This window comes from Arachis ipaensis, chromosome B2 (genome assembly GCF_059453495.1).
Source record: "Arachis ipaensis isolate K30076 ecotype BB chromosome B2, ASM5945349v1, whole genome shotgun sequence".
NCBI classification, from domain to species: Eukaryota; Viridiplantae; Streptophyta; class Magnoliopsida; order Fabales; family Fabaceae; genus Arachis; species Arachis ipaensis.
In genome coordinates this window covers 120,896,809-120,921,829 of record NC_142437.1, presented here as the reverse complement: position 1 = coordinate 120,921,829, position 25,021 = coordinate 120,896,809, and the positions used below count along the sequence as shown (strand labels likewise).

Below are 25,021 nucleotides of genomic sequence, written 5' to 3'. Positions count from 1 at the left end.
ATCCATTGCTAAGCACTAGACTCCACTCCAATGTCTAAAATTTAAGTACAGGTCTCTATCGCTAATTAATGTATTAGTCCATAGGATCAAAATCTTAATGGTTGAAGGTAATAGGACTTATCAAATACAAAAAACTGCAGCAATCAAAATTTTCCTTAAATCAATTTGAAATCTGCCGCCAAAGTCAGATCAAATTTTCATAAAAGTTTAAAACAAATATAAGGGTAGAATAAACCCATACCCATCATCGGCTTTATATTGAATGATTCAGCTACATAAAATTTGAAGGTACTAGAAATGAGAAACAACAAATCTAAGCAGAAAATTTGAAGCCACTCCCTTGATGCACTACTAACATTAATTATTCCTCCTATGCAAAAATAAACAATCTAAGAGAGGAATCACTTGGTTCTAACCTCTCCCTGGAAGTCCTATTTAGATTTCCGGATACTTTCTTCTGTTGGGAGTTCAAGCGTTGCTCCTGCATGCTCCTTACCAGGTTTTACCACTGCACCAACACATAACACTTTCTAAGAAGGAAAGCACTCAAAGTTACAAGATGTGCACACGACAGTGATGTTGAAATGATGGAAAGTAAAGGAACATGGAATGAAGTAGAATTAATGGAACAATATTGAGATAGAATAATGAAATGGTATCAGATGGAACAAAGAATAGAAGAAAAGACACCAACTCAACGGCGTGTTCATGGTACATACTTGACTGCCACTCAAGGACACCTTGGACAAACATCTATGTTTGTTCCTCTTTTTCTTTACAGCTTGATCACACTTCAAACATTGATTGAACATTGTGCTGAGCGGGGAAATGTGAATAGAAATGATACCCATAATTTTTGGAAATGAATTATGCCAAAGCAAATATGGGCACAATCTAACATATATCCAAGACTTAGGGGTGAGGTGCAGCAAGGTGACACTTGCCAAAGCCGGTGTTGGGAAGTGTCCGTAGGGAGGGAGTAAAAGGGTAACACAAAGACAACAGAAGCCACTTCTTACCATCCATATAGTGCTTTTTTGTTGTGACCTCCCAAATTGAGATGGTTGAACTGCTGTCCCTATATTGCCCTCTTTCAGCTCCCAAATGGTGGTCACCTCTGCACCAGCCACTCCACACCTCACTTTCCAACTGGACACCATTATTAAAGACATCCCCCCTTAGACCCTCAAAAATTCTCCCAAACATAAGAGGTCAAACAGCTTGTTACATTCTTCAACAGAACAAAATTTTTTCTATTTCCTTTTAGTAAATTCCATTCTATCCAAGCATACATCTATTAATCATGTTTACATCTTATCCTATCACATTGCGGCAACAATAACAACCCCAACAAACCTAACTGACTAGAACTCGGCTGGCTAATATAAGATTATAACAAATTGTGAAAAAATAGGAGAAAGTAAAATTAACAAACAGGTGGTGGGCACAAATGGAAGTTAAAGAATTGAGCAACAATTTGGGATTACCGTAGCTGCCAGCTTCCGTATTGAGCTGAGCCTGGACGATCATGTTGGTGATGAAGTGAGAGGCCTCGGAGGCTTCTTCTAGAAGCTTCTGGATCTGATCATCAGAAGTGACGTTTCTGTTCTCCTCGAACTTGTTACGCACCTCGACGGCGGATTGCTTGAGCATGAGTGCGTCGCCGGCGAAGGTCCTTCGGGTGGCCTTAAGGAGTGACCGGTAAGCACTCAGCACTTCACCCCTTCCCACCATTTTTCACTGATCGATCTTCTTCGTCGTTCTTCTTCCCCTTGTTTCTGTTTACTGTAAAACCAGAATCTCTTAATCCCTATACTCTTGTTATGCTTACGACGTCGTTTTGTCCACACACTTTCTTTTTTCTTACTTGAAAAACAATTTAATAAAAATATTTTGTACACAGTAAAATTAATCGCTAAAACAAGTTATTTATTTGTGTGTAAATATATATTTAGTTTAACTTATTTTTAATATATATTTTATATTTTAATGTATATTTTACATAGTCATTAAATTTGATAATTAATTTTAATATACACCCAACATAGTTATTTAAATAATTATGTTATCTAGATATTAAAAAATCGATCACTAATAAGCTATTGTATATAAAAATGCATATTTAATATTTCTTTTTTTTATAATATTGTAAACAATTTTGATTATACTATGACGAATTTAATTATTCTAATGACTAATTATTTAGTTATAAAAATAATGATTCATTTTTAGTTCAAATGTAATATTTTTGTAGGCACCAAGAAAATGTAAACGTTTTTGTTTTTCAATTCCTAATAATCATAATTAAAAAAGAGAATTAAATTTGTTAAATGAACCAAATTTGAGATTTAACTCTGACATGACTTTTTTTTTTAAAGAAAATTTGACATGACTCATTTGTTATATTCAACTTAAGAGAGTTGAAATTCATTTTGGCCTTTAAAATTTTTGACCAGCCTCAATTTCGACCCCAAATTTACAGTTACTTAATTAACACCCCTAAATATTGGATTGTGCCCCACGTTTGTCTTTGTAGCTATCTCCGTTAATGGAGATCTGATGTGGCACGTTAAGTTGATAGAATGTGTATCCAAATGGCACCCAACTTACTAGAATTGATGTGTGATGAGTGAATGATGTGTCAAAAGTTGAATGAACTCAATTTGTCGCCCTCTTTTCCTAATATGTTCGAAACTTTGCTAGAGAAATTGAATTTATTCAACTTTTGCCACGTCATTCACTTATCACACATTCATTCTGGCAAGTTAAGTGCCACATGGATACACACGTATCACATCAGATTTTCATTAACGGAGATAACTAAATGAGCAAATATAGGACACAATTTAATATTTGAGAGTGTTAATTGGATAACTATAAATTTAAGGTCGAAATTAAAGCCGATCAAAAATTTCAGGGCAAAATGGTTTCAACTCCAACTTAAGATTACTTTTGAAATTAAGTTTGGTACTTTGATTCTCTAAAAATTGATTAAATATGAAGCTACTTGATTGAGCTTTTCAAAATACAATATAAATATAAAATATCATATACTAACGAATTGAGCAAGCTATCAATAAATTGACATGACAATATCTTAATGTTATTGTCATTATATAAGGTATGCATTTTAGGCTCCAATAATTGTAAAAACTAGACTAGACACTACACTGCCATCACATGATACCACTAAATTTACTTAAATTATTATTAAGTGTATTAATCCCTATTAAATAAATGAATAATACTACACATCTAAATTATTTTGTTAACAAAATCCAACTAAATTAATCTAACATAACAAAAATCATTTATGACTAATATTATTTAGTCTTATTATTTAATTTTATTGAATTTAATTTATAAAAAAATTTAAAAATATATTATTACTCTAAATGAATTCCTCCACTAATTGCAATACGAACATTTAAATTATGAAAAAAAACAAAGAAAAAAAAATCTCAGCAAATGCTGAAGCTTAAAAATTTGTTTGGCCATTGCAGAGAGGAAAAAGAACAAAGACAAAAAAGAGAACAGAATTTACATGAAAACATTTTTGGAGATGACAAAAATATGTTAATATCAACCATCATTGAACAAGATGTCACTCGTAACTCCTAACAAAGGTTTGCTATCAAATGATTAATATTTTCATGTCTCTCCTCGTATATATTTGGACAACATAGTACTTTTCCTCATCAGAAAAACATTAATTAGCATATATCTTCAAAACTTGAACAAAATCTACAGCAGCAGCATGAATCCCCCACCTCTTATGTCTCTACTTGTTGAAATTCTTTGGACACTGAGGGTGCGAAGCATCCATCACAAGGGATGCTGTAAAAACCACACTCATGGTATATTCATGCGAAAAAGAAGCCAGTTCCTTGGTTGTAAGGAAGTAATGTATTTTGTTGTGTACATGATCACGTTTCTGCAATCGTCACCTCAATGCATCAACCATTCTACAATCATGCTTCCGGCGTCGGCATCTATGATGGGATTTTTGGTCTAACAAGGAGTTCTCTCCAACCATCTCCATTTTGGAATCTACAGCTGTGGAACAATGAAGTTCAATTTAGTCTCTGGAACAACACAGTTCAGTACTAGGCTCTTTTATACATGCTAAAATAAACATATAGTTCAAAATTTAGTCAAGTTTTGCATAATGCATATGATTCATGTCTGTATTGTTAATCAGGAAAACATATAGTTTCTAATACTACCATACATGTATAAAATAGAGTTCCAGTTAAACTTTCATTGTTATATAGAACAGTAATCATTGTTCCAATAAGCTGCTATTGTTCAATCAGATATAGATTTGCAAGTATCTTTCTACCTCAAATTTCTGACTATTTTAAGCAACGAATCTTTTTTTTTTTTCTCCAAACACAAATCTAGTAAAGAATGAAGGCGGATCCTCCCAATTGAAAAATCCAATTGTCCATGTCAAGTGTGAATTTTCATTATTAGTGGACTAGGTGGGCCAAGCGGGTTTCACAAAATTATCCAATTATTAATGGAACTTGACATGGTCAAGTGGATTTTCCAATTGAGATGATTCGCTCCCGCAAAGAATACTCAGTTTGCCGGCAAATAGTTTTCTCCCACTCTCTCCATTCTCCAAAGTTCAAACACCTTGCTGAGCATCTAGGAAGTGGGAATCATCGGTGTATACCACTACAGAAAATTGAGGAGGCCATTTTTTAATAAAGGTTGACCCACTCTTCTATATATTTCCCCACTAAAACACTACCAGTTAGTGGATTGCAAGAATTGTCTTCCCAAAAATTTGCAACTTCAAACATAAGGATCCTACTAAAGTTGGGGAGAAATGATTAATGAGGAGATCTTCCTGACCATCCTTCTAACCACTAAATGAAGAAAGAATTGATTGCTTTTTAAGACAATGAAAGTATCTATATTTTACTCTTTAAGAAAATATCTTGGAATCGTTATAGGATGCTATATCATTACACTATTCTCACCAAGCAATAATGATTAATCTAGTAAGTACTAATGCTTTATAACCAACCAAAAAGCTTTAATGGTTTAGTGGTAAGGGGTTTGGGTAATATATATGAGATGATTCAGATCCTCGGTTCAAATCTTATTGTTGCCAATGTACCACAAAAAGAGAGAGAATTGATTGAGAGGACTAATTGATAAGCCTAATTATCTTCCTAACTATAAAATTGACACTTGTCAAAATTTTACCTAAGCCATTGAGTGTGTGTTTCTCTCTCTTTATCATCAATTTTTTATCCTTTTTCCCACAATTAGTAAATTACAATATTATTAAATCATCCATTGTAATAAAATATTACAAAAATCAGAGAGAGTAATATTAATCGTTTTTATATAATTAGGTTCAAAATTTCAATTCATACCAGATGTATCAGAGAGGATAAAGTAATAGTTTCACAATTCACATATGGAACAAAAACTGCCAAATCAACAATAACATAATAACAAAAGCAAAACAACATATCTAATGCACCAATTAACCCAAAAACACAAAGAAGTAAAAATAAAAATCTTCATGATATCCACTTTAATGTGTGGTGACTTCAATGGGTCAATTACAGCAGTGTCAAATGATTCTTGTGGTTGCTTTGGTGGGTTGATCATGGCAGCATGAAGGAGTTCCCAATTTTCTGGGTCCGGAAGATGATGGGTCATTATTTTGTTTTGAGAAATCTAAAGAATTAGTAGAGTCTGAGGGGTTAGGAAAGGGGGTATAAAAGGAAACGTGTCAGTCAATTAGGAATAAAAAAAATGATGATCAGGAGAAAGAAACACATCAATGGGATATGTAAAATTTTGACTAAGTGTCAATTTTATAGGGTAAGGACATGATTAGGCTTACCAATTAGTCCTCCTAATAATTTCTCAACAGGAAAAAAGAGGAAAACTTAGCTTAAAAGTTATCGGGAACTTGCACTACAGCAACACCAAAACCTTAGACAATAGAATATACCTATGCTTAACAGATACAGTTCGGCAATTAAAATTGAAGGCTCAAAGCATATCCAAAGAGAAAGAGAAACAACAGAAACTCCCTAATCCTACGTTTGAAGAATTCAGTAGAATCCATTTCAACTAAAAATATTCACAAATGCTATTGAAACTTTTAGGATTCACAACCCACAAAACTGAAGTCTTACACCAGAAGAACTTACTAGTAAATCAACTCTTTAACTACTACAATGCCGAACAAGTTCCATAGAAGTAAAAAGAACTCGCCTATTAACCAAACCACTGATCTAATTTCAAGCACAAACTCTTTCAAACCCGCCTAGCAGGCTAGTACCTACTACATAAGCAAATCACCAAGTTGGTGATCAACCAAATACCATGAATAAACAAAGTACACCACTTTGTGCATACAGAAATAAACCACCCATAACTAGGAAGTTCCAAATTTCTTAAGCATCCAAACACCAAAATCGCATAAAAGATAGAAGAGATCAGAGTCACCAAATTCAACGAACCAAAATTTAATCATCTAGGTAGACTAGTGTTCTCTAGTTACAAAACTAGAATATCACCCTAACCAATCAAGCTAAGGTATATATACACAAAAAGAAAAAAAAACCAAAACTTTACCTCGGATTTGCTCACCCCAGAACAACAATCTGAATCTGGGATCATCTTCTTCCTCATCAAACTCATCCCCATAACCAAACTCAGCATCACCACGATACCCAGGTTCACTACCATACCCGGACTCGTTCCCATTCCCATCAGAACACCCACCCACCCCACCAAACCCAACACCACTCTCCTTCTCCCCACTACCGCCACCATTACCACCACCTCCACCGCCGCCACCACCACCCTCTCTATCCCTCTCCCTCCTCGCCTCACTCACATCGGAGGCCCAACTCCCATCTCCAACGTTCCCAAAGAGCTCCCCGCTGGAGTCCGTCCCCATCGCCACCGGAAAATCAGAGCAAGTCCCATGAGCCGCCGAGGCCCCAACAGAGCAGCATCGGCGCGTGCCACTGCGGTCACTACTCCGGCCGGAAACAGAGCGGGATCCTCGGCGGCGGCGCTTGCGGGCTATAAGGCGGAAGTTGGTGGTGGCGGCGGCGGAAGACGATTTGAAGGGTTTAGTGGTGGAATCATCGTCGAGAAGAGAAAGCTTGGAAAGGTCGATCGAAACGGAAGGGGTTTTGCGATCGGAGAGACAAGGGCGCTTGTTGGTGAAGGGCTTCCATGTACGGAGCTGGAAGAGGCAGGAATCAATGGAGTGGCGAGATTCGAGGGTCTTTGGAGATTGTTGGGCATGGGACATTGACTGAGTCATCTCATGGCATCAGAAATTCAAATTGGAATGGCTTAGGCTTAGGTGCAGGATTTTGATATTGTTATGTGTGTTGAGCTTAGTGGTTGAGGGAGGAGGTACATGATGATATTTTTCTAACTTACGAGATTCTAGAGACTTGTCTTGGGCCCCACTCTCACTTGCCTTGCCTCAGCTGCCCTCCGTTCTATTTAAAGTATTTATTAGTTGTGGCTGAGGCATGTGATGTAGTGGCAAAGATGTTTGCCTCAAATGAAGCCACACTAGGATGTTAGGTTTGTGTGTGTGTGTGTGTGTGTGTGTGTGTGTGTGTGTGTGTGTTGTATGAATATATATATATATATATATATATATATATATATATATATATATATATTAGTTAATGACTTTTATTTGTTTTTTTTTTTTAATTTCACTCATCCAATCTGAGTCTCTACTTAGGTAAGTAGAGATCTCTTACCAATTTCTTTTCATAAAACTTTTTTATTTTTATATTTATATTTTTAATAAAAGAAATGCAAGAAACCAACTTTTAACTTTTAAGTGTTAATATTAGTTCATTTTTTTATTGTAAAATTATGTGTCTAACATTTTTTGAAAGATTTAATATTTAGAATTTAATTTTATGACTTAAAATTTAAAATTTAAAGTTAAAAAAATTAGTTCTTTAATTAAACTCTTGTCAATAACATTAAGTATATTGAAAATACTTGTTAACAAAAATGTTTGTGGATTATTGTTATTATTATTCGGATATTTTGATAGGGCCATTACAATAGCGGGACTATCATGAATTTGTGATTGAGGAATATCGTTTTTCATTTTTCTTTTGATTAGGGACGGGTGTATTGTTGGAATATCAAAATTTTGATTTACAGATTTATTCCCCGTATTTCAAATTTCAATAATATGACAATGGTGACGATATATTATCCTTTTGTTGATGGATTATATATATAGACTATGATCATCAAGATTGCAACAAGGGAGGAATGTTATTAGCACTCTTTGGTTTAGGGGTGTATAATTGGAATAGTGATGTCTTTGATTAGTTGATTTATCGGTGTCGAGCTTAGCAAATAACAGCATAATCGAGTATGATATCAAAAAGCATATTGTGACTATAAATAAATATACACTACACACATTAATTTGATGCTGAAAACAGAAACTAGATATCTAATATTTACAATCGTAGTTCTAGCTTCTAAGTCTTAAAAAGTGATCTAAACTATTTTTCCTGAATTATGTACAGATTCTTTCTAATATTAGCAGCATAATCACCGAATAGTAGCTTACTCGGAGGATGCAGTTCAAATACATAGGAGGTAGGTCTCGAGACCAATGTTGGCGTCTTAGGGGTAAGTCTGTCATATAATATTGCCCCAAAGCTTGTTTCGTCATAGGCAAACGAATCTGTAAGCACAAAGAAACACTCCCTTCCCAATTTTTCAGCCTGAAACAACAAATTAGCACATAATTAATGAGAGTACCTATCACAATTGCCAGCTGCCACCGTAATTATGATTGATTACCTTTTACTTCTAAATGTGCAGCATAATTCTCACAAATCAATATAATTAAATTTTTATAAGGTAATAGATAACACTATTATTTTTTATAACCACAAGGTAGAAACAAAACAAGCTAATTACCTTAAGTTGGGAAAATCTGATATTGTTAATGGTTATGATAACTTTCACATTGGACAAATTATCAGCCAAAATTCGAATGGCAAGATACTCAAAGAAGTTCTGCAAGAGCTGCTTTTGTCCATCCGAATCCTCGCCAAAGCTATCAAAGCAAGGAAACCACAGTACACACTGAACTTCATTCCAAGGAACAGGGTTCTTCCCTGCTTTAGCAATGATTGTCTGGTATGGGTGATATAGACCCCATAAAATTTTGACCCCTTTCAGTGATTGTTCCAATATCGTTGTTTCTGACAAACATGTAGTTGCAATTATCTTGGATGGATGATAGTGGCGACCAAGAGATGTGGCGAAATGCAAATCAGTGTCATCCAATACAAGAATTGATCTGTTGGTAGCTTGGGGGAAAAATCTCAGGAGAGATGCAGCAGCCATATTATTATCTTCTGGCTCGCAGACATCTCGCCTGAATGACAGTGCCGAAGGACCTGAATCATGTGAATATGAACAAGACTCTCCTCTTCGGCATCCCTGTTATAATGAATGAACAATATTCATCATCATAGAAATAGGTAGCATCGTAAATGAATTATCAGACAAACCAGTTGCAGATGTTATAATGAATGAACAATATTCATCACCATAGAAATAGGTAGCATCGTAAATGAATTCAGACAAACCAATTACCTGCAACGAAAAGTAGAATTTGCATTGTGGTCTCTTAGCTTGAAGTGAGTGAGAATATAAACATTCACTACCTCTATTGCAGTATCCCTGTAAGAAATATACGCAAGTAGAAGGGCCCCCATTTAAATTTATATTATTTATATCTGCACTTTCGGGTTCTCGACTCGAAGTATCCTCCGAGAATTGAGCCCTTATCTGTTTCACACAGGAAAAAAAAAAATCTGTTTTACAAAATGAGAAATATATTATAATATAGTATGTACAAGAATTTCAAACTATGCTACCTCTTTTATAATTTTAGCGAACATTTTTGCCACATCATAACTGTGAAATTCTTCTGAAGTGACATATGGCACAGAAGCACATTTTGTTTCACCTGTTGCTTTAAGGCCTTCCTCATATGCAGAAACTCCATCTATGTCCCCATCTCCCTGGCATGTTACTAAGCACGTGTGTTCATATTCATAAGGATCAAAATAGGGTGGCAAACCACTAAAAGAGCTCAAAAATTTTGGCCGCAACCGGTGTACTGAACTTAACAAATCATCATCTGTAAATATTAGAATTAAAGAGGATTAGTAGAGTAAAAATCTATGACAAAAACAATAAAACAGATTCAACAAATTTGATGCACTCCCGTTAAAAGAACTCAAAGAAGCACACATCTGACATAATTATAACACATACATACAAATTTCTAGGGTCTGATGCAGAGATGACTGGGAGAGATTATGGAGAGAACACCAATCTTCCTCAAGCTTAGGCATCAGTGCTTTGGCAGGATACACATTCTCAATCTCTAGAACCTGCTTCAAATGGTTAAGCCGATACTTATCCTGCATGTGAAAGAAAATATTCACTTTCAGATTCATGCAACCTGTAAGCATTGCAGACCAAAACACAAAATAAAAGCAAATCCTATTTCCAGAAAAAAGATATGGTCATGTGGCTGCTTGCATCCACTCCAAGTCTCACAGGAGTCCAAGTGAAAATAGATCTCTAATTACATGCACTATTTCCACCACAAGAAGCATGATGTTTAATGAGCAATATTATAGTTTTTAATTAAAAAAATTATCATCTTGAAATTTTTTCCTTCCACCTTTCGTCAATAAATCCTCATACAAAAACTGAACAATGCTAAGGTTTTTGGAAGCTCATAAAGTGAAGGAGGAATATGACTTTACCCTGAAAAGATGCTGCCAAAATTCAAATGCACAGAAGTTAGCCATGAATTCCATCTCCTTTCGACCGGCTAAGATTGTTCGGTCAGTAAAGTAGCTAGCAATATACTTTGCAAACTGACGAAAACAAAAGGATTCAATTAGAATAAAGCTCATAGAAATTACAACATAGAATCAGTGCAATTGGAAATAGTAATATTGATCCACTCCGGCATTACCAATTGTTCCTCTCCAAATGGATGAAGAATGGGTAAAGGCTGTGTATCCATCATTATACCCAGCAATATGCCCTCACGTATCATACCAGCATTCCCAAATTTCAGAACTAGAACAGAAGCATCAAACGACAAAGGACAACTGGCTATCAATTGTCCATAAAATGTAGGTTCATAACGGCCCCTTGGAGTCTTTTCCAGTGCACGCATCTGAACAAGCGTGTTCAATGCATCTTCAACAACTTGAGGATCTGGTGCATCCAGAGATTTTTGCAGCAAAACTGCCATCAAACCCATGACAGTTGATCAATCAATAAAGCATTTAAAATTATCAAATATTCTGCAACATCCAAGATACAATATTTAAAGTTATTGCCCACTCTAGATGAATAAACTCAAGCACTACTATAAGCAGTCTTAAAAATTCAACTTAAATAGAGAGTCTTATCACTATGATTTAATAAAGCCCACAACTGTTAAGAGATATCAGAGGCTCAGAGCAATATTTGGTAAATATACAAATATTTGGTAAATATACAAATATTCAAAGTGCTATAGTAACTAGAGTTTTCCTATAAAAAGCATTAGTAACTAGAGTTTTCCTATGAAAAGCATTGACGATGATAATAATAATAACAACAACAACAATAACGATAATGATAATTAAAACAGTTTCTGCTCAAGATATCAAGATCATATTAACTAACCTTTTGGATCATTGATAGCCTTAGATCCAGCACAGCACAGTGAAAGAACTTGAAGCCTCAAGGATAACTTCAGAATAGACGGACTCTCATGATCCTCAAGTTTGTTGAAAAATGAACCAGTGACCAACCGATAAACGTGACCATCACAAGTTCGGCCAGTTCTTCCCCTACGCTGCTCGGCCTACAAGATCATATGAACTTAAGAATATTGTATAAACAGATCAACACATACAATTAGGATACTACTGTTTTACCTGTGATTTGGAGACCCAAACAAGCTTTGAGGATTCCTTTCTTCTGGACTTATCCCAATAGACTTGTAACGATCGGCAAGAATCAATTACAAAAGCCACTTTGGGTATTGTCACAGATGATTCAGCAATATTAGTAGCCAGTATTACCTGATAGACAGCAGCCACAATCATCTACTGTGAATAATTATAATATAAATGGAATCTGATATAAATAATGTTAGGAGAAGGAAAACCATCTAAAGTGAAAATTCCATTCGTGCCATCGGTAATTTAAAAGAAAATATTATGGAACAAATATGGAAGTAAAGACATCATACATGCATCCATATAAAAGAAAATTATACAAGTATATAACACAAAACTAATAGTGGATATTTAGAACGTTATTACAAAACAATCCCTGAAGTTTTTAATATCAAACACTTTAGTCCCTCAGGTTTCAAAATACACAAGACATTCCCTAGCGTTTATCTTTGTTAGACAATAGAGTCCCTCTCCCATTATTTCCATTTAATCGAAATGACTGTTTTCGAATTTTTTAAAATTTTCAGGACTATTTTAAGATTTTTTAAACTCTTTGGGGACTGTTTTGTACTTTACTCTTCAAATCAAATTGGAGGGAGACTGTATTGTCTAACACAGATAAACATTGGGGCCTATTTTGTGTATTTTGAAACTTGGGGAACTAAAGTGTTCGACATTAAAAAAATTCAAGGACTGATTTGGGTAATTACTCAAATTAATAAAATTCTGCAGCATATATAAATGTTCAACATGCAAACACCCCACTTGCAAAATTATAATCCACCATTAATATGGAGACTACTTATTCTACTTCCGCTGAACATCAATCATGGTTCACAGATAAATAAAGTATAAAGCAATATATGAAGCAACCAACACAAAGCTACACACATGCATCGATAGTCTTAAAAAACCTTTTACTGTTAACTGCACAACTAGCTGAATTAATTATAATTTAACAATTACTTTTCGATGCGACTTCCAAATCTTCATAGCCATGAGAGCTTGCTCGGTATCAATGCTGCGATGCAAGATATGAACTTTAAAAGTTGATTCAAGTGGCTTTAGAAGTCGCCATTGCTGCTCAAGTGAATAATAGGTTGGAAGGAAAACCAGAATGCTTTTCTCAATATCTGGTTCATTCTCATGGATATGCAACACCAGGTTATGAATAAGCTGGTGAAATTCAGCCTGAAACTCAGGCTTGATGTAAGCATTGGCTGTGAAAGGATCTACTCCGGGAGAATACTTCGAATTCATTACTTCAGAACTTATTCCAATAGATTCAGCAACCTGTGTCAAAAAAATAAGCATTATCATCATGGTTATTACATCAATGAAATGAGCTTCAGAAAAATAATGATATGATATGCCAATTGAACACCATCTGCATAACTTTTTATCATAAATGACATAAATTAAAACCATTAAATGAAATTCACTTAGATAAGATATACAAGACTAGTGCTGAAAATTCGTGTAAATTATATATGCATGCCTGCTCAAGATATGAAACATGTCGCTGGAAAACAATTTTCTGATTAGAGCTAGGAATCGCAAGCACTTCAACCCGTTCACCTCTTCCAAGATCCTTAAAGTAATCCCTGTATCTTGAAATATCAGCAGTTGCAGACATCAAAACCACCCTGCATATCATAAAAACATAAAATTTCAATTGTTCTCATCTTTGAATCTCTCTTTATAGTTTGAAGAGAAAATCAAACCAGAAACAAGCAAATAAGATAAAGATTGAAGATAGCATATATGTAATTAGGCATTTTGCTGAACTCATCTGAATATTGAGGATGCTAACCTCAGGTCATTGCTCTTCAACAAGAACTGCTTCACACAAACAAGGACAAGATCAGACTCCACAGATCTTTCATGAACTTCATCAAGAATGATAGCTTTGTACTTCAGAGCAGCAGAGCCCTTATCTCGCAATTCATCCAACAAAACTCCAGCAGTTTTAAAAACAATCTTTGACCTGCAGTGTGGCATTATAAATGCAGGAAGAGACAAAAATAAGTGCAAGCTCTGCTCCCCTATAAACAATATGGCAAGTAGAATTATGCTGAAAAAAGTAAAAAAGAATGCCGTATTCCTTTGTTGAGTGACTTCTTCATGACAATTGACAATTGACAAATGACGATGTAGCCACCCATACTACATGCAAGTGTCAATTCATAATGTGTTATTATCATCATGTTAGACTTGTATGTTAGCATGATGTATAATTAACATCCTTGCATCTCTCTGATTTCTTTATGTTACCAGAAGAAAGACCGTATGTTTTGACGTCCAAACAACCTCTTCTGTTACCAATTTGAGTCATAATTTACCTTCAACAAAAATATTTCAAGATATTGAATATATGAAGCCAATGGAGAAACAGAGCAAGATGAAAGGAGTGATTAAATAGCTATTCAACTCAAACAATATCGCTAAAGATATAGATGTGTATGAACTGGCTACCCGGCTGATAAGTGCCTTGAGTGCCCAATGTGATACCCAACTTCCTCTCCCACTTCACAATTTCGAGCTTTTGCAACCATTTTGGCAACGGCAACAACAGCAAATCTCCTGGGCTGTGTGCACAAAACAGGTGACATGCCTTCGTCCAGAAGAAACTGTGGAATTTGTGAACTTTTCCCTAGAGTGAAAGGAGCAAAGATATCAGAAACATGGAAAGAACAATCATTGCCGCCAAAATAGAACCTCACACTCAAATAGAATTTCCAAAAAACCTTAAACCTTAACCAAAGTTAGCCACACAACTTCCAAACAAAGTTACTGCGATGACTCATTCATCCTAAGAATTGCATACTGAATTCCCTACTCAGCGTATTGTATGCCAATTTCTCTTCAAATAAGTTTCAATACTTTACTCAACAAAAATTATAATTTAATTAACTGTTAAGAACAGCATAACTATGTATCCATACACATATATAAATGAATATAACAACCGTTCTGACTTTCAGTTACACAAAAACTTACTAGTTTTGGAAACTACAAATTTTCCTTCTCAACTATATCCAGGTGAGCCCTCAGGTGAGACTAATAAATAAATAAAAAGGTTCTCTAACGAGAAGAACCACCAAATTAGCTTAAGCACTAAGATATCATCTACTACTACCAGTCAATGCAAGTCAAACGCAAAATCAAACACATTCATGCAACATTTTCCGCTTACGGCTAACTATTAACACAAATACAGAGATTCAATCTCTCGTGTTTGGCCACTAGACGAAAAAAGAACAGCGCCAAAAGCGAAGAACCGCGAAAATAGGAAGCAAGTGATATAGTCAATGACTCAATGCAGATCAAACGGAGAATCAAACAAAGTCACTCAACACAAAATTGAAGTTCAGAAATGAAAAGCCAAAACACATTGACGATTATTAGAGAAAGGTTAACTAGTTTAGTTTGTTTGCTTTACCGCAACCGGCCTCGCCGACGATGAGCGTGACGCGATTCTCCATGATCTTCTCGACGATCTTCTTCTTCATAGCCATCACTGGAAGCGACGAGAAACTTGACTGTGATAACGGCAAAGTGTACGAAGCATTGTTGGAAGAAGAGGACGACGCCATTCTCGGAGTTTAGAAACCTTCGTCACACACACTTCACACACACTCAATCTCGACGAAACGTTCCGAAACACTTACTCCGATTCACTCTCACAGCGAAACGTCTCGTTTCGTCTCATTTCTCTGATTCTCTCTCTTCTTTCTGAGGAGAAGACGATTATCAGTGCGCGTCACTGGTCAGGTCAGTGGTTACCCACATTGGCACAGGCCGAAAGGCGCGAGGTTTTTATAGGGGAGGAAGTGATAGGATGCGGGCGAGTGCATGCGGAGCATGGTAGTGGAGTGTGTAGTTGACTTGAGTCAACGAGATTTGGGGATTGATGATGTTGACTGTGACTTTGTTTTAGCCAATGGTGACGATGATGCTGGTGATGGTGTTGGGAATTGGGAGTGGGGGATGGTGCAGAATAAAATGCACCTTGGTTTTCTAGGATACTTAGGTGGGAAGTTAGTTGGTAAAGATGGGAATCTCGCTGCCCTGGAAATTGCGGTCTGCGGAGAAAATATGGGGTCGTGTAAGTAAAAAACTAAAAATTAAGCCAACTCAAGTCATGTAGTTGAAAAATAAATTTGTTATAAAAAAAATTATTATTCTAATTTTTAAAATTTTAAAATTAAAAATAAAAAAGAATTAATTTAGTTAATTTATATTATAGTTTGTTTTTTTTAGACCTTTTTTTTAATTTGAGTTTAATTGTATCTTTTGAAGCATGCCAACAAAATTATCATAGTTTATTATTTTTTGTTATTAGTTAGTCATTAATATTTAAAAATATAAAATAAAATATATTATAAATTATTAGACTAAAAAATAAATTAAAAAATTAAATTAATAACTAAATAATAGTAAAAAATAATAAATTTTGATAATCGCTAGTATTTTTTGTATATTTTTTAGTAATAATATACGTAGTCAATGTAAAAATTGTTTTCTTCTAATGTAATATTGTGAATTAGATATATATGAAAATATTTATACTAACAATATATTAAAATTAAATTTTTAATTATATTAAATATATTTTTACTTTTTTATTAAATTAAAATAAAAAGAGATGGAATATTTTGACTTTTTATTTTTTTTTTGTATTTAATATAATCAAAAGATGTACTATTTTAAAAAATATGTTTGTATTAAAAAAACATGTATTTAATATAAATCTAGATTTAAAAAACGGATATTTTAGTCCCAAAAAAAAACTAATGTACAAACCAATTCCCAATGTTTCTCTTTGTTAGACATAATAGTCATCCGTCCAAAAATAAAATAAAATAAAATAATTATTATTATTAATTACACAATAATATTGTACTATATTGTTTGTATTTTCTGGACAAAAATAATGATAAATTTATTCATTAAATATATATATATATATATATATATATATTACTCAATAATAATAATAATAATAATAATAATAAAATTATTAGAGATTATTTTACGAGAAATTCAAGGTTAAAACCATTTGATATTTTTGTATTTAATATAATCAAAAGATGTACTATTTTAAAAAATATGTTTGTATTAAAAAAATATGTATTTAATATAAATCTAAATTAAAATATTTTCTTTTAATACATATTTTTAATACAAACATTATTTTTTTACATAGCACATCTTTTAATTATATTAAATACAAAAATATCAAATGATTTTAACCTTAAATTTCTTGTAGAATAATCTCTAATAATAATAATAATAATAATAATAATAATAATAATAATATAATAATAATAATGATAATGATAATTATTATTATTATTATTATTATTGAGTATATATATATATATAAAATAAATAAATTTATCATTATTTTTGTCCAAAAAATGTAAAAAAAAATATTGTACAGTATTATTGTATAAATAATAATAATAATAATAATAATAATAATAATAATAATAATTTTATTTTATTTTTGGACGGAAGATTGTTATGTCTAACAGAGAGAAACGTTGGGAATTGATTTGTACATTAATTTTTTTTGTGGACTAAAATGTCCATTTTTTAAATCTTTGGGGATTGATCTGGGTAATTACTTTGCCGGAAAATGAACTGTGGACTGATTTGTCTGCTGGAGTAAAGTCTTGGGGATTGATCTGTGTATTAATTTTTCTTGGAGACTAAAATATCCGATTTTAAAATTCTTGGAGACTAATTTGGGTAATTACTCTTATAAAATTTACCACTTTTAATTTTTATAATTTTAAAAATATTCCAATTTCAATTTTTTAAAACCCTAATCCCTTTTCTTCTTGAACTCTTGTCTCTTCCTCTTCCTCAGCATCCTCCTCCAATTTTCTTGCTCTTCCCCAATAAACTCCTCTTCATTTTCGTTCATCACCGCCTCTACCTTTCTCCTCATTCTTCCTCCGACCAACCTCTGGCTCTGGCTTACTACAACAGCGTCGCCCTCCTCCTTCCTCCTTCTCTCTCTTCTAACCAAAGATGCTTATCTGAGACTCAATATCTTTTTTATTTCTCTTTTTTTTTCTTGACCCAGTGATTGTGATGCTACTATGGCTATTGAGCTCATGATGGGTTGTTATAGAAATGACAACAGCAACAATGGCTTTACCACTTCCAAGGCTAAATAGAACGCCGTTTAAGAAGTGACATCTCTCTCAAACTCAGTCCCAACACTTTAACATTTCTTCTTCTTCTTCTTTTTTTCTTTGTCAATCAAGACAGTTTCACATATATCTAGTAAGGAATTTTTAGTAAAAATAGCAGTAGCAAAACTAACAAAACTTCATCAATTCTTCACTCAGAATATTCGCATTTTCATTACCATTATCATTCAAGGAAATTGACGCCTTGATAATGTGGTTCAACTCACATTCAATCTCTTAATCCACTCCTTTTTAGCTGTCTTACTTGAGGTCTCTCCAGTAAAAAGGTGAAGAAAAAAAGATATTAGGACTTTTTGAAAATGATAAATGATTTAGAAGAAGAGACGAGAATTTCAGAGAAAGGGAATTAGGGTTTTTTAAAAATTAAAATTGAGGTATTTTTAAAATTATAAAAGTTAAAAGTGGTAAATTTTGTAATTATGAAAATTGTTAACTGACACGTCACCTTTAAACTTTAACTCTAGGTAATTCAATTGAAGGTTGGTCACTTTTGTCAAATTTTAAAATCTTTCAGATATCATTTTGTTAATAACAAAAATCAGGTATCATTTTGTCAGCGTCAGATTCTTTTGGACACTAATTTAGTATTTACCTCTTACTTCTAAAGAAACTATTTTAGTTGTATTGCCTTTAAATTAACATTAATTTTTTAGTAAATACCTGTTCGATTTTTGCCTTTTTTAAAAATAGATAAGTCGCACCATAATCTTTGAAAAATGACAAATCGATTCATGTTCATCTTTTTCACCAGACACTTTCTATGTAGCTCTTCTTGTTCGTAATTATAAAAAAAAAGAATTAAAGTGTAACATTTAAGGTGTGACGTAGTCTGTACACATCTTACGTGAATACCTGACTATTTGTTAGGATCGTTAAATTTGTAGACACTCAACAAAACGACGTTATTTTATTTTAGAGTAAAAGACAAATAAGTCCATGACCTTTTAAAATGAGGACATTTTCGTCCCTCAAGATTGGAAAATACATTTCGATCCCTTACGTTTTAAAGCGCGTGACAATTAGATCCCTCCGTCGAGTTGGGCTTCAAAACGGCAACGGAACATGCTGACCTGGAAGGGTAGAGTGTTAGATGTCCGTTTTAGTTGTTGATGTGGATGGAGAACAAATTTTTAATGGACAAATTAGTCCTTGATGCCTAACATCTTGCCTCTGCCATGCGAGTTTCTGCTTAATGACCCTCCTACTCTCCTCATTTTGATTATTCTGAAACTTGTTCATAGCTTGCTCTTATTGATTCAAAACCTCCATTTCACTATACAAATTCTTAGTGTTACTAACATACCTATCCATCTTCCTCACCATACATTCCATATGCTTAACCAAGAACCCTAATTCATTGACATCTATGACCCCACTCACAATGTCACCATACACATGCTCAAATCCCTGCAATGCAGGAACAGAACACTTCTTCCCTAACCATATTTATGTAAGACTATATATATAAACACTAGCACTAAAATGAAGGCCTAAATTTGAGAGTTTTAAACTAATTATAATCCTAACACATACAGTAATATCTGCAAGGCTTTTTCGAGAGAAACAACAACCTTATACGTGTATGTATCACCTGTGCAATACCATAAAAAATTGCATTCCAAGAATTAAGTCACTATTTTCTGGGAGCACAAATGTTGGAGATCATTCGATATATCAAAAGCATCATCCAGATGCTTGAAATTGATCTTGAAATATACACACTAAACTGGGACCACTAAATACACAAATTGTTAATTTGCCATCACCTTCTTAGTCTGGCTGAAGTGGTATATCCAAACATGGCACATACATATAAGGCAACCAACTGAGAAGAAGCCGACATCAAGCTAACCAATATCCTTTTCTGGAGCTTGGTCGAACAAGAACCTTGAGGTAGCCATGTCACCAGCCTTTGCATAGCCATCACTCATGATCGTGAAAGAAGCAACACTCTTTTCCGGCATAGCATCAAGCACTACCCTAGCATTGCCCAAATCCCCCACCTTCACAAAATCCCATATCATCGCATTCCATGATGCCACAATCCTCTGAGGCATTTCATCAAACAGCCTCTTTGCCTCCACCATATCCCCAACCTTCACATAGCCAACCACCATAGCCGTCTATGAAACTACATTCTTCTCAAACATTCCATCAAACACCTTGCGAGCGTCATCAATCTTTCCACATTTTTCATACATATCAACCAAACAGGTTTCAACAAACATATCACCTTCAACCCCCACACCTCAACGCCGAGCCATGGAGCAATTTTCCTTTGCAGGATCTGCACATGCTTGAACAGGCCTTAATCACAGAAGAGTAAGTGTACCTATCAAGAAGAGACCCATGTGGCTTCATGTGAATAAAAGCAGAGAGGGTAACTTCCTTTGGTGTGGGCTCCGATGAGGGAGTTCCAGAGAAAAGGGGAAGGGCCAAGGACGTGGTCGAAGACGGAGGTGTAATATGAAGCAGTGGTGGCAAAGGAGGCGGAAAGGAAAATGAAGCGGGAGATGATGAGGTGATCTTGCTCTAGACCTCGTTGGATGATGGAGGCGTGGACTTGGTAGAGGTGATGAATGGTCTTGCAGGCCTTAAGAAGGGTGATAATGGTAGCAGTTGAACGCGGCGGAGAAGAAGAGTGTCAAAACATTGAATTCATCGGAAGAACAGCGTCGTTTTGGCCTTAAGAGACGAATTTGTCCACTAATAATTTATCCCAATCCACTTCAGCAAGTATAACGGACACGTCATTCTCTACCCCTCCATGTCAGCCGGCTTCGTTGTTGTTTTTTGCCCAAAATAGACGGAAAGATATAATTGTCGGCCGTTTTAAAACGCGAAGGATCAAAATGTATTTTTCAATCTTGAGGGACGAAAATGTCCTCGTTTTAAAAGGTTAAGGACCTATTTCTTTTACTCTTTACTTTAAAAATAAACTCGTGTTTTGCCATTTTGTCATTCTGGATTACTCATGATTGCTATTTGTGTTAGGGTTCGAACAAAGGAGAGAGTGAACATGTCATTTCAGAACCGATTAACACTGTGGGCAATTCGAACTTGAAGGATCTGACTTTCTCGCATAATTCTGCAACTGCGACGATGAGTTTCGGGTTGGAGTTGTTGATTTGTTTGGAGAGTTCGATGACGGTGTAAAGAGGGTTTATAGTGGTGGTGACAACGCCAATGGTGACTGCGGCGAGAAAGAAGATAGGGAAGTGGATGGAGTTCGGGATGAAGATTAGGAGGACCTCGTGTTTTTTGAGCGGCAGAAGAGGGCGTGGGAGAGCTTAGTGACGGTGGTTTTCAATTGAAGGTGAGTGTTTTAGAGGTGTTAGTGGTGTTTTGGAATAGGAAGAAGGTGAAGGAAGTGATGGTTTTGGAAAGGGAAAGAAAATTTTCAAGAACCTATATATTTCTTCGCCGTATGATAGTGGGAAAGTGGGCAAAATGGCAAAACAACGTCGTTTGTTGAGTGTATAGAGACTTAATGATCCTAGCGAATAATCAATTATGTAGGATATATCATATATGTAGGTCATGTTACACCCTAAATATTACATTTCAGCTTTTTTCAATAATTTTAAATGAATAAAACTACAAAAAGACTTAAATTATTTTACGAAAGAAATAAACAGGAGTTAATTTATCATTTTTTAAATATTAGAATACGACTTGTCTATTTTCCAAAAAAAAAAAATATTTACTCTTAATTTTTCGATTTAAATTCCTAATCTCTTGAATTTCATGCATTAAGTCCTTTCTCATAAAAAAATTGTGTGTTATACTATGAGCCTATGAGGTATACTTTCTCAGGTTTTTTCTCCAGCAATTCCTGACTTTCAAACAAAGGGAAAATGTGCCATATTATTTTATGTATTTTTTTCTTGGGCTTCGTGATATATTCATATATTGTTTTATCTTGGGCTTCGTGCTATATTCATATATTCTTTACTTCCTGACCCATTTTGTTCTGTACATCCTCTTTCATTCAAGCTTTGTTGATAATGCAACTCAGAGCCAAAATCTAAATGTTTGTTCACAATCCTTTTTAAGACTCAACCAAAAAATGCTTTGAGAAGAATAGAAAAGAAGATAGACAAAAAAAAAAAAAAGAATAGAAAAAAAAATGCTTCGTTCACAAATCACCACTCTATCATCTCAGTGGTTCTTTTAAAAAAAAATTTCATCAAATTGAGTTGTAAACTAATACTTTTTTTTTCCCTCTCTTAAGTAACTACTTTTAAACGCTAAAAAAAAAAGTCAATTCGCTTAACTCGCGAATTCAAACTATTAAAGTCGAGCTAATTACATTTTATTAATTCATTAAAAAAATAAAAATATTATATATACATTACAAATTAATTATTAACTCAGTCATAATCTATATACAATACATATTTTTTAATTTATTTTAATATATGTTTTATATGAAAAATTAATTTTTAATGTATGCAATTACATGAGTATAATTGTTTTCGTTTTGCTTTTAGGGTGCATGTATTTCTGAGAATAAGATAAGACAAGACACTAAAAATAAGATATAAAAGAAAAAATATCATATTTAAAATTTTTTTATTTTATTTGATAATAAAGTAGAATAAATTATAAAAATTTAATTTATCAATTTTTTATTAAAAAAAATTGAGAAAAAATATAATTATAAAAAATTAATAAAAATAATAAAAAAATAAAAAATAAGTTGTGTCTCTTATTAATATTTTTACATCTTTTCTATTAGAATAGACATAAAATATACTAATTCAGTATTTTTAATTCAGTATTTTTAAATACAATGTCTCTATATATGAAATTCATATGTATAACATAATTTTATGTTTTTATATTTTTTTTCGATATTCTATCTCTTAAATAAACGCAGCTTTAATATTTGTGACTTGTGACGAGCTAATTCTAATTTGTCGGTTTTGGTAGGGGCACATAGTTTTAAACTTTAACGTATGGATAGATAGTAGAAATGAATTTTTTTAAAAATATTTTATTATTTAATATTTTTTTTATCTTATTTAAAAAATATATGTTGAGATATTAAATTTGATAAAACTTAAAAAAAAAATTGGAAGAATCTATTATTAGATAAATAAATAAATTATATACTGAATCAACTTTATTATTGTAAAAAGAATAAGGTTTAATTATTTTTTTTGTTCTTATAGTTTTATAAAATTTTTAATTAGGTTTCTATATTTATTTTTTTAATTGAGTCTTTATACTATTTTTAATTTTATAATTAGATTTTTTTATGTCAAAAATATTAAAATTAATAGAATATTTTTTTTAAATACATGCAATGAAAGATTTAATTAATTTTTTAATTATGAATATTTATAATTTATAAAAAAATATTTAATTAACTTTAATTTTTTTCTATACCGAAAAAAAATAAAAAATAATTAAAAATAATATAAAAACTCAAAAAAAAATTATAAATTTAATAAAATTATAAAAATTAAATTAAGAGATAATTAAACCAATCATCCAAGTTCACGAAAAAAGTATGTCTTTCTAGTTCCTTGAAGCCTTGAAGGGGCAACTTGGTTGTGATTTGTGAAGTAGCCTTTAATTTGAACTGACCCATAGTATTATATATACTACCACTCATGGTTTTTGTGAATTTTATAGCAGCAAGCCAGCAACGCCGAAAGGTTCATTGTTTTTACCCCAACTTTGATGTAGGCCATGTAGTTGACTAATTAAAGAGAACACATTATTGATTATTCCTTCAACTTGCAATTCTATACGGTGCCATTTTATTTAATCTTTGTGACGACTCTTTGAATATTTGAAAGGGACTAGTAGATTTAATTTTAATCACCATTTTTCTTATCCATAGGTCCTCCTATTAGTCCTATGTTCTTTTACTTGTTCCTTCTTTCGTTACATCACTAATTTCATGTTCTTTAACCTTTTCATACTACCATCTTATCAAAATTAATTTCATTCTCCCACGTCTCTTCTATCTTTTTCTTTTACTGTTTCTTCTGAATACCTGGCTATATATATGCTATTTACATTTTTCAACTTATTAATTTAAAAATACTTGGTTAAGGCACATGATGAGTTTGATGTAGACCATCGTGTAGTTGCCATAACTCAATAGGATATATATTCCATTACATCGAGAGTCGGTTTGAAAAGTAGCAACTTTTTTTTTTTAATTATGAAGATTATATTATGTATGTTTGATATTATTTTTGAAAAATATTTTTAATTTAAAAAAAATTAATTGAGAGTTTTAAAAGAAATAAAAAATTATGATATTTTAAAAATATTTTATTATTTTCATTAAAAAATTGACTTAAAAATAAAAGAGACTATTATATTATTTTTATTTTTGACTTTGTAAAAAATATTTTTTATTTTTATTAAAAATATTCGTTCTCTACCATCATTTTCACGTAATGTTCTATCGGTTAGAAGTATTAACTTTCAATCATTATTTTCGCATAATATTTTATTTATTGAAAGTATTGAATCTCTATTATCATTTATACACAATGTTCCATCTAAACTACTTGCTGCATATGTTCTTTTCAGTAAAAATATTTTTTATCATTCTACCACTTTATTTTTATTATTAAATTTATATTTAATATTGTGTGTGATATAAAATCTCAATGATTAAGTTATGTAAAATTAATATTCAATATTAAAAATTTGTTATCATTATTATTTTAATATATATTCATTTTCTTTATATAAAAAAATTATATTTTTTAAATTATTTATTCAAATATT

The 25,021-nt window shown here is 32.8% G+C and overlaps 3 protein-coding genes across 4 annotated transcripts; all 3 read right to left on the bottom strand.

The window, feature by feature from the left end:
- Positions 1-206: 206 nt before the first annotated feature.
- LOC107626159 (complex 1 family protein / LVR family protein) lies at positions 207-1,831 on the bottom strand. Its single transcript, XM_016328961.3, has 2 exons — positions 1,488-1,831; positions 207-508 (listed from the first exon to the last, which is right to left on the bottom strand). Exons 1-2 carry the CDS (start codon positions 1,732-1,734, stop codon positions 432-434), a joined length of 324 nt encoding a protein of 107 aa, XP_016184447.1. The 5' UTR covers positions 1,735-1,831; the 3' UTR covers positions 207-431.
- Positions 1,832-3,529: 1,698 nt separating this feature from the next.
- On the bottom strand, positions 3,530-7,539 carry LOC107626158 (LYR motif protein). The gene is made up of 2 exons (XM_016328960.3): positions 6,613-7,539; positions 3,530-4,056 (listed from the first exon to the last, which is right to left on the bottom strand). Exons 1-2 carry the CDS (start codon positions 7,313-7,315, stop codon positions 3,944-3,946), a joined length of 816 nt encoding a protein of 271 aa, XP_016184446.1. The 5' UTR covers positions 7,316-7,539; the 3' UTR covers positions 3,530-3,943.
- Positions 7,540-8,410: 871 nt separating this feature from the next.
- On the bottom strand, positions 8,411-15,828 carry LOC107626157 (zinc finger (CCCH type) helicase family protein). 2 transcript variants are annotated; one of them, XM_016328959.3, is made up of 14 exons: positions 15,478-15,828; positions 14,511-14,688; positions 13,849-14,022; positions 13,534-13,681; positions 13,002-13,328; positions 12,012-12,158; positions 11,758-11,938; positions 11,054-11,331; positions 10,839-10,952; positions 10,343-10,487; positions 9,936-10,201; positions 9,652-9,846; positions 8,968-9,495; positions 8,411-8,768 (listed from the first exon to the last, which is right to left on the bottom strand). In XM_016328959.3, the coding sequence occupies exons 1-14, from the start codon at positions 15,629-15,631 to the stop codon at positions 8,544-8,546; spliced, it is 3,060 nt and encodes a 1,019-aa protein (XP_016184445.1). In that variant the 5' UTR covers positions 15,632-15,828; the 3' UTR covers positions 8,411-8,543. The 2 variants fall into 2 exon arrangements, with proteins under 2 accessions (XP_016184445.1, XP_088360248.1); XM_088504122.1 differs by having other exon boundaries at positions 13,849-14,377; positions 15,478-15,825.
- Between the last annotated feature and the right edge of the window lie 9,193 nt (positions 15,829-25,021).

What these genes read in the sequence shown, in the direction of transcription:
- LOC107626159 (XM_016328961.3), bottom strand. Translation starts at nt 1,734, where the DNA reads ATGGTGGGAAGGGGTGAAGTGCTGAGTGCTTACCGGTCACTCCTTAAG. An exon ending in TACGGAAGCTGGCAGCTACG is followed by an intron (nt 509 to 1,487) that starts GTAATCCCAAAT and finishes GTGTTGGTGCAG; the next exon opens with TGGTAAAACCTGGTAAGGAG.
- LOC107626158 (XM_016328960.3), bottom strand. Translation starts at nt 7,315, where the DNA reads ATGACTCAGTCAATGTCCCATGCCCAACAATCTCCAAAGACCCTCGAA. An exon ending in CTGGGGTGAGCAAATCCGAG is followed by an intron (nt 4,057 to 6,612) that starts GTAAAGTTTTGG and finishes ATTGTTCCACAG; the next exon opens with CTGTAGATTCCAAAATGGAG.
- LOC107626157 (XM_016328959.3), bottom strand. Translation starts at nt 15,631, where the DNA reads ATGGCGTCGTCCTCTTCTTCCAACAATGCTTCGTACACTTTGCCGTTA. An exon ending in CGTCGGCGAGGCCGGTTGCG is followed by an intron (nt 14,689 to 15,477) that starts GTAAAGCAAACA and finishes CTTTCACTCTAG; the next exon opens with GGAAAAGTTCACAAATTCCA. An exon ending in TTTGGGTCTCCAAATCACAG is followed by an intron (nt 11,939 to 12,011) that starts GTAAAACAGTAG and finishes ATGATCTTGTAG; the next exon opens with GCCGAGCAGCGTAGGGGAAG.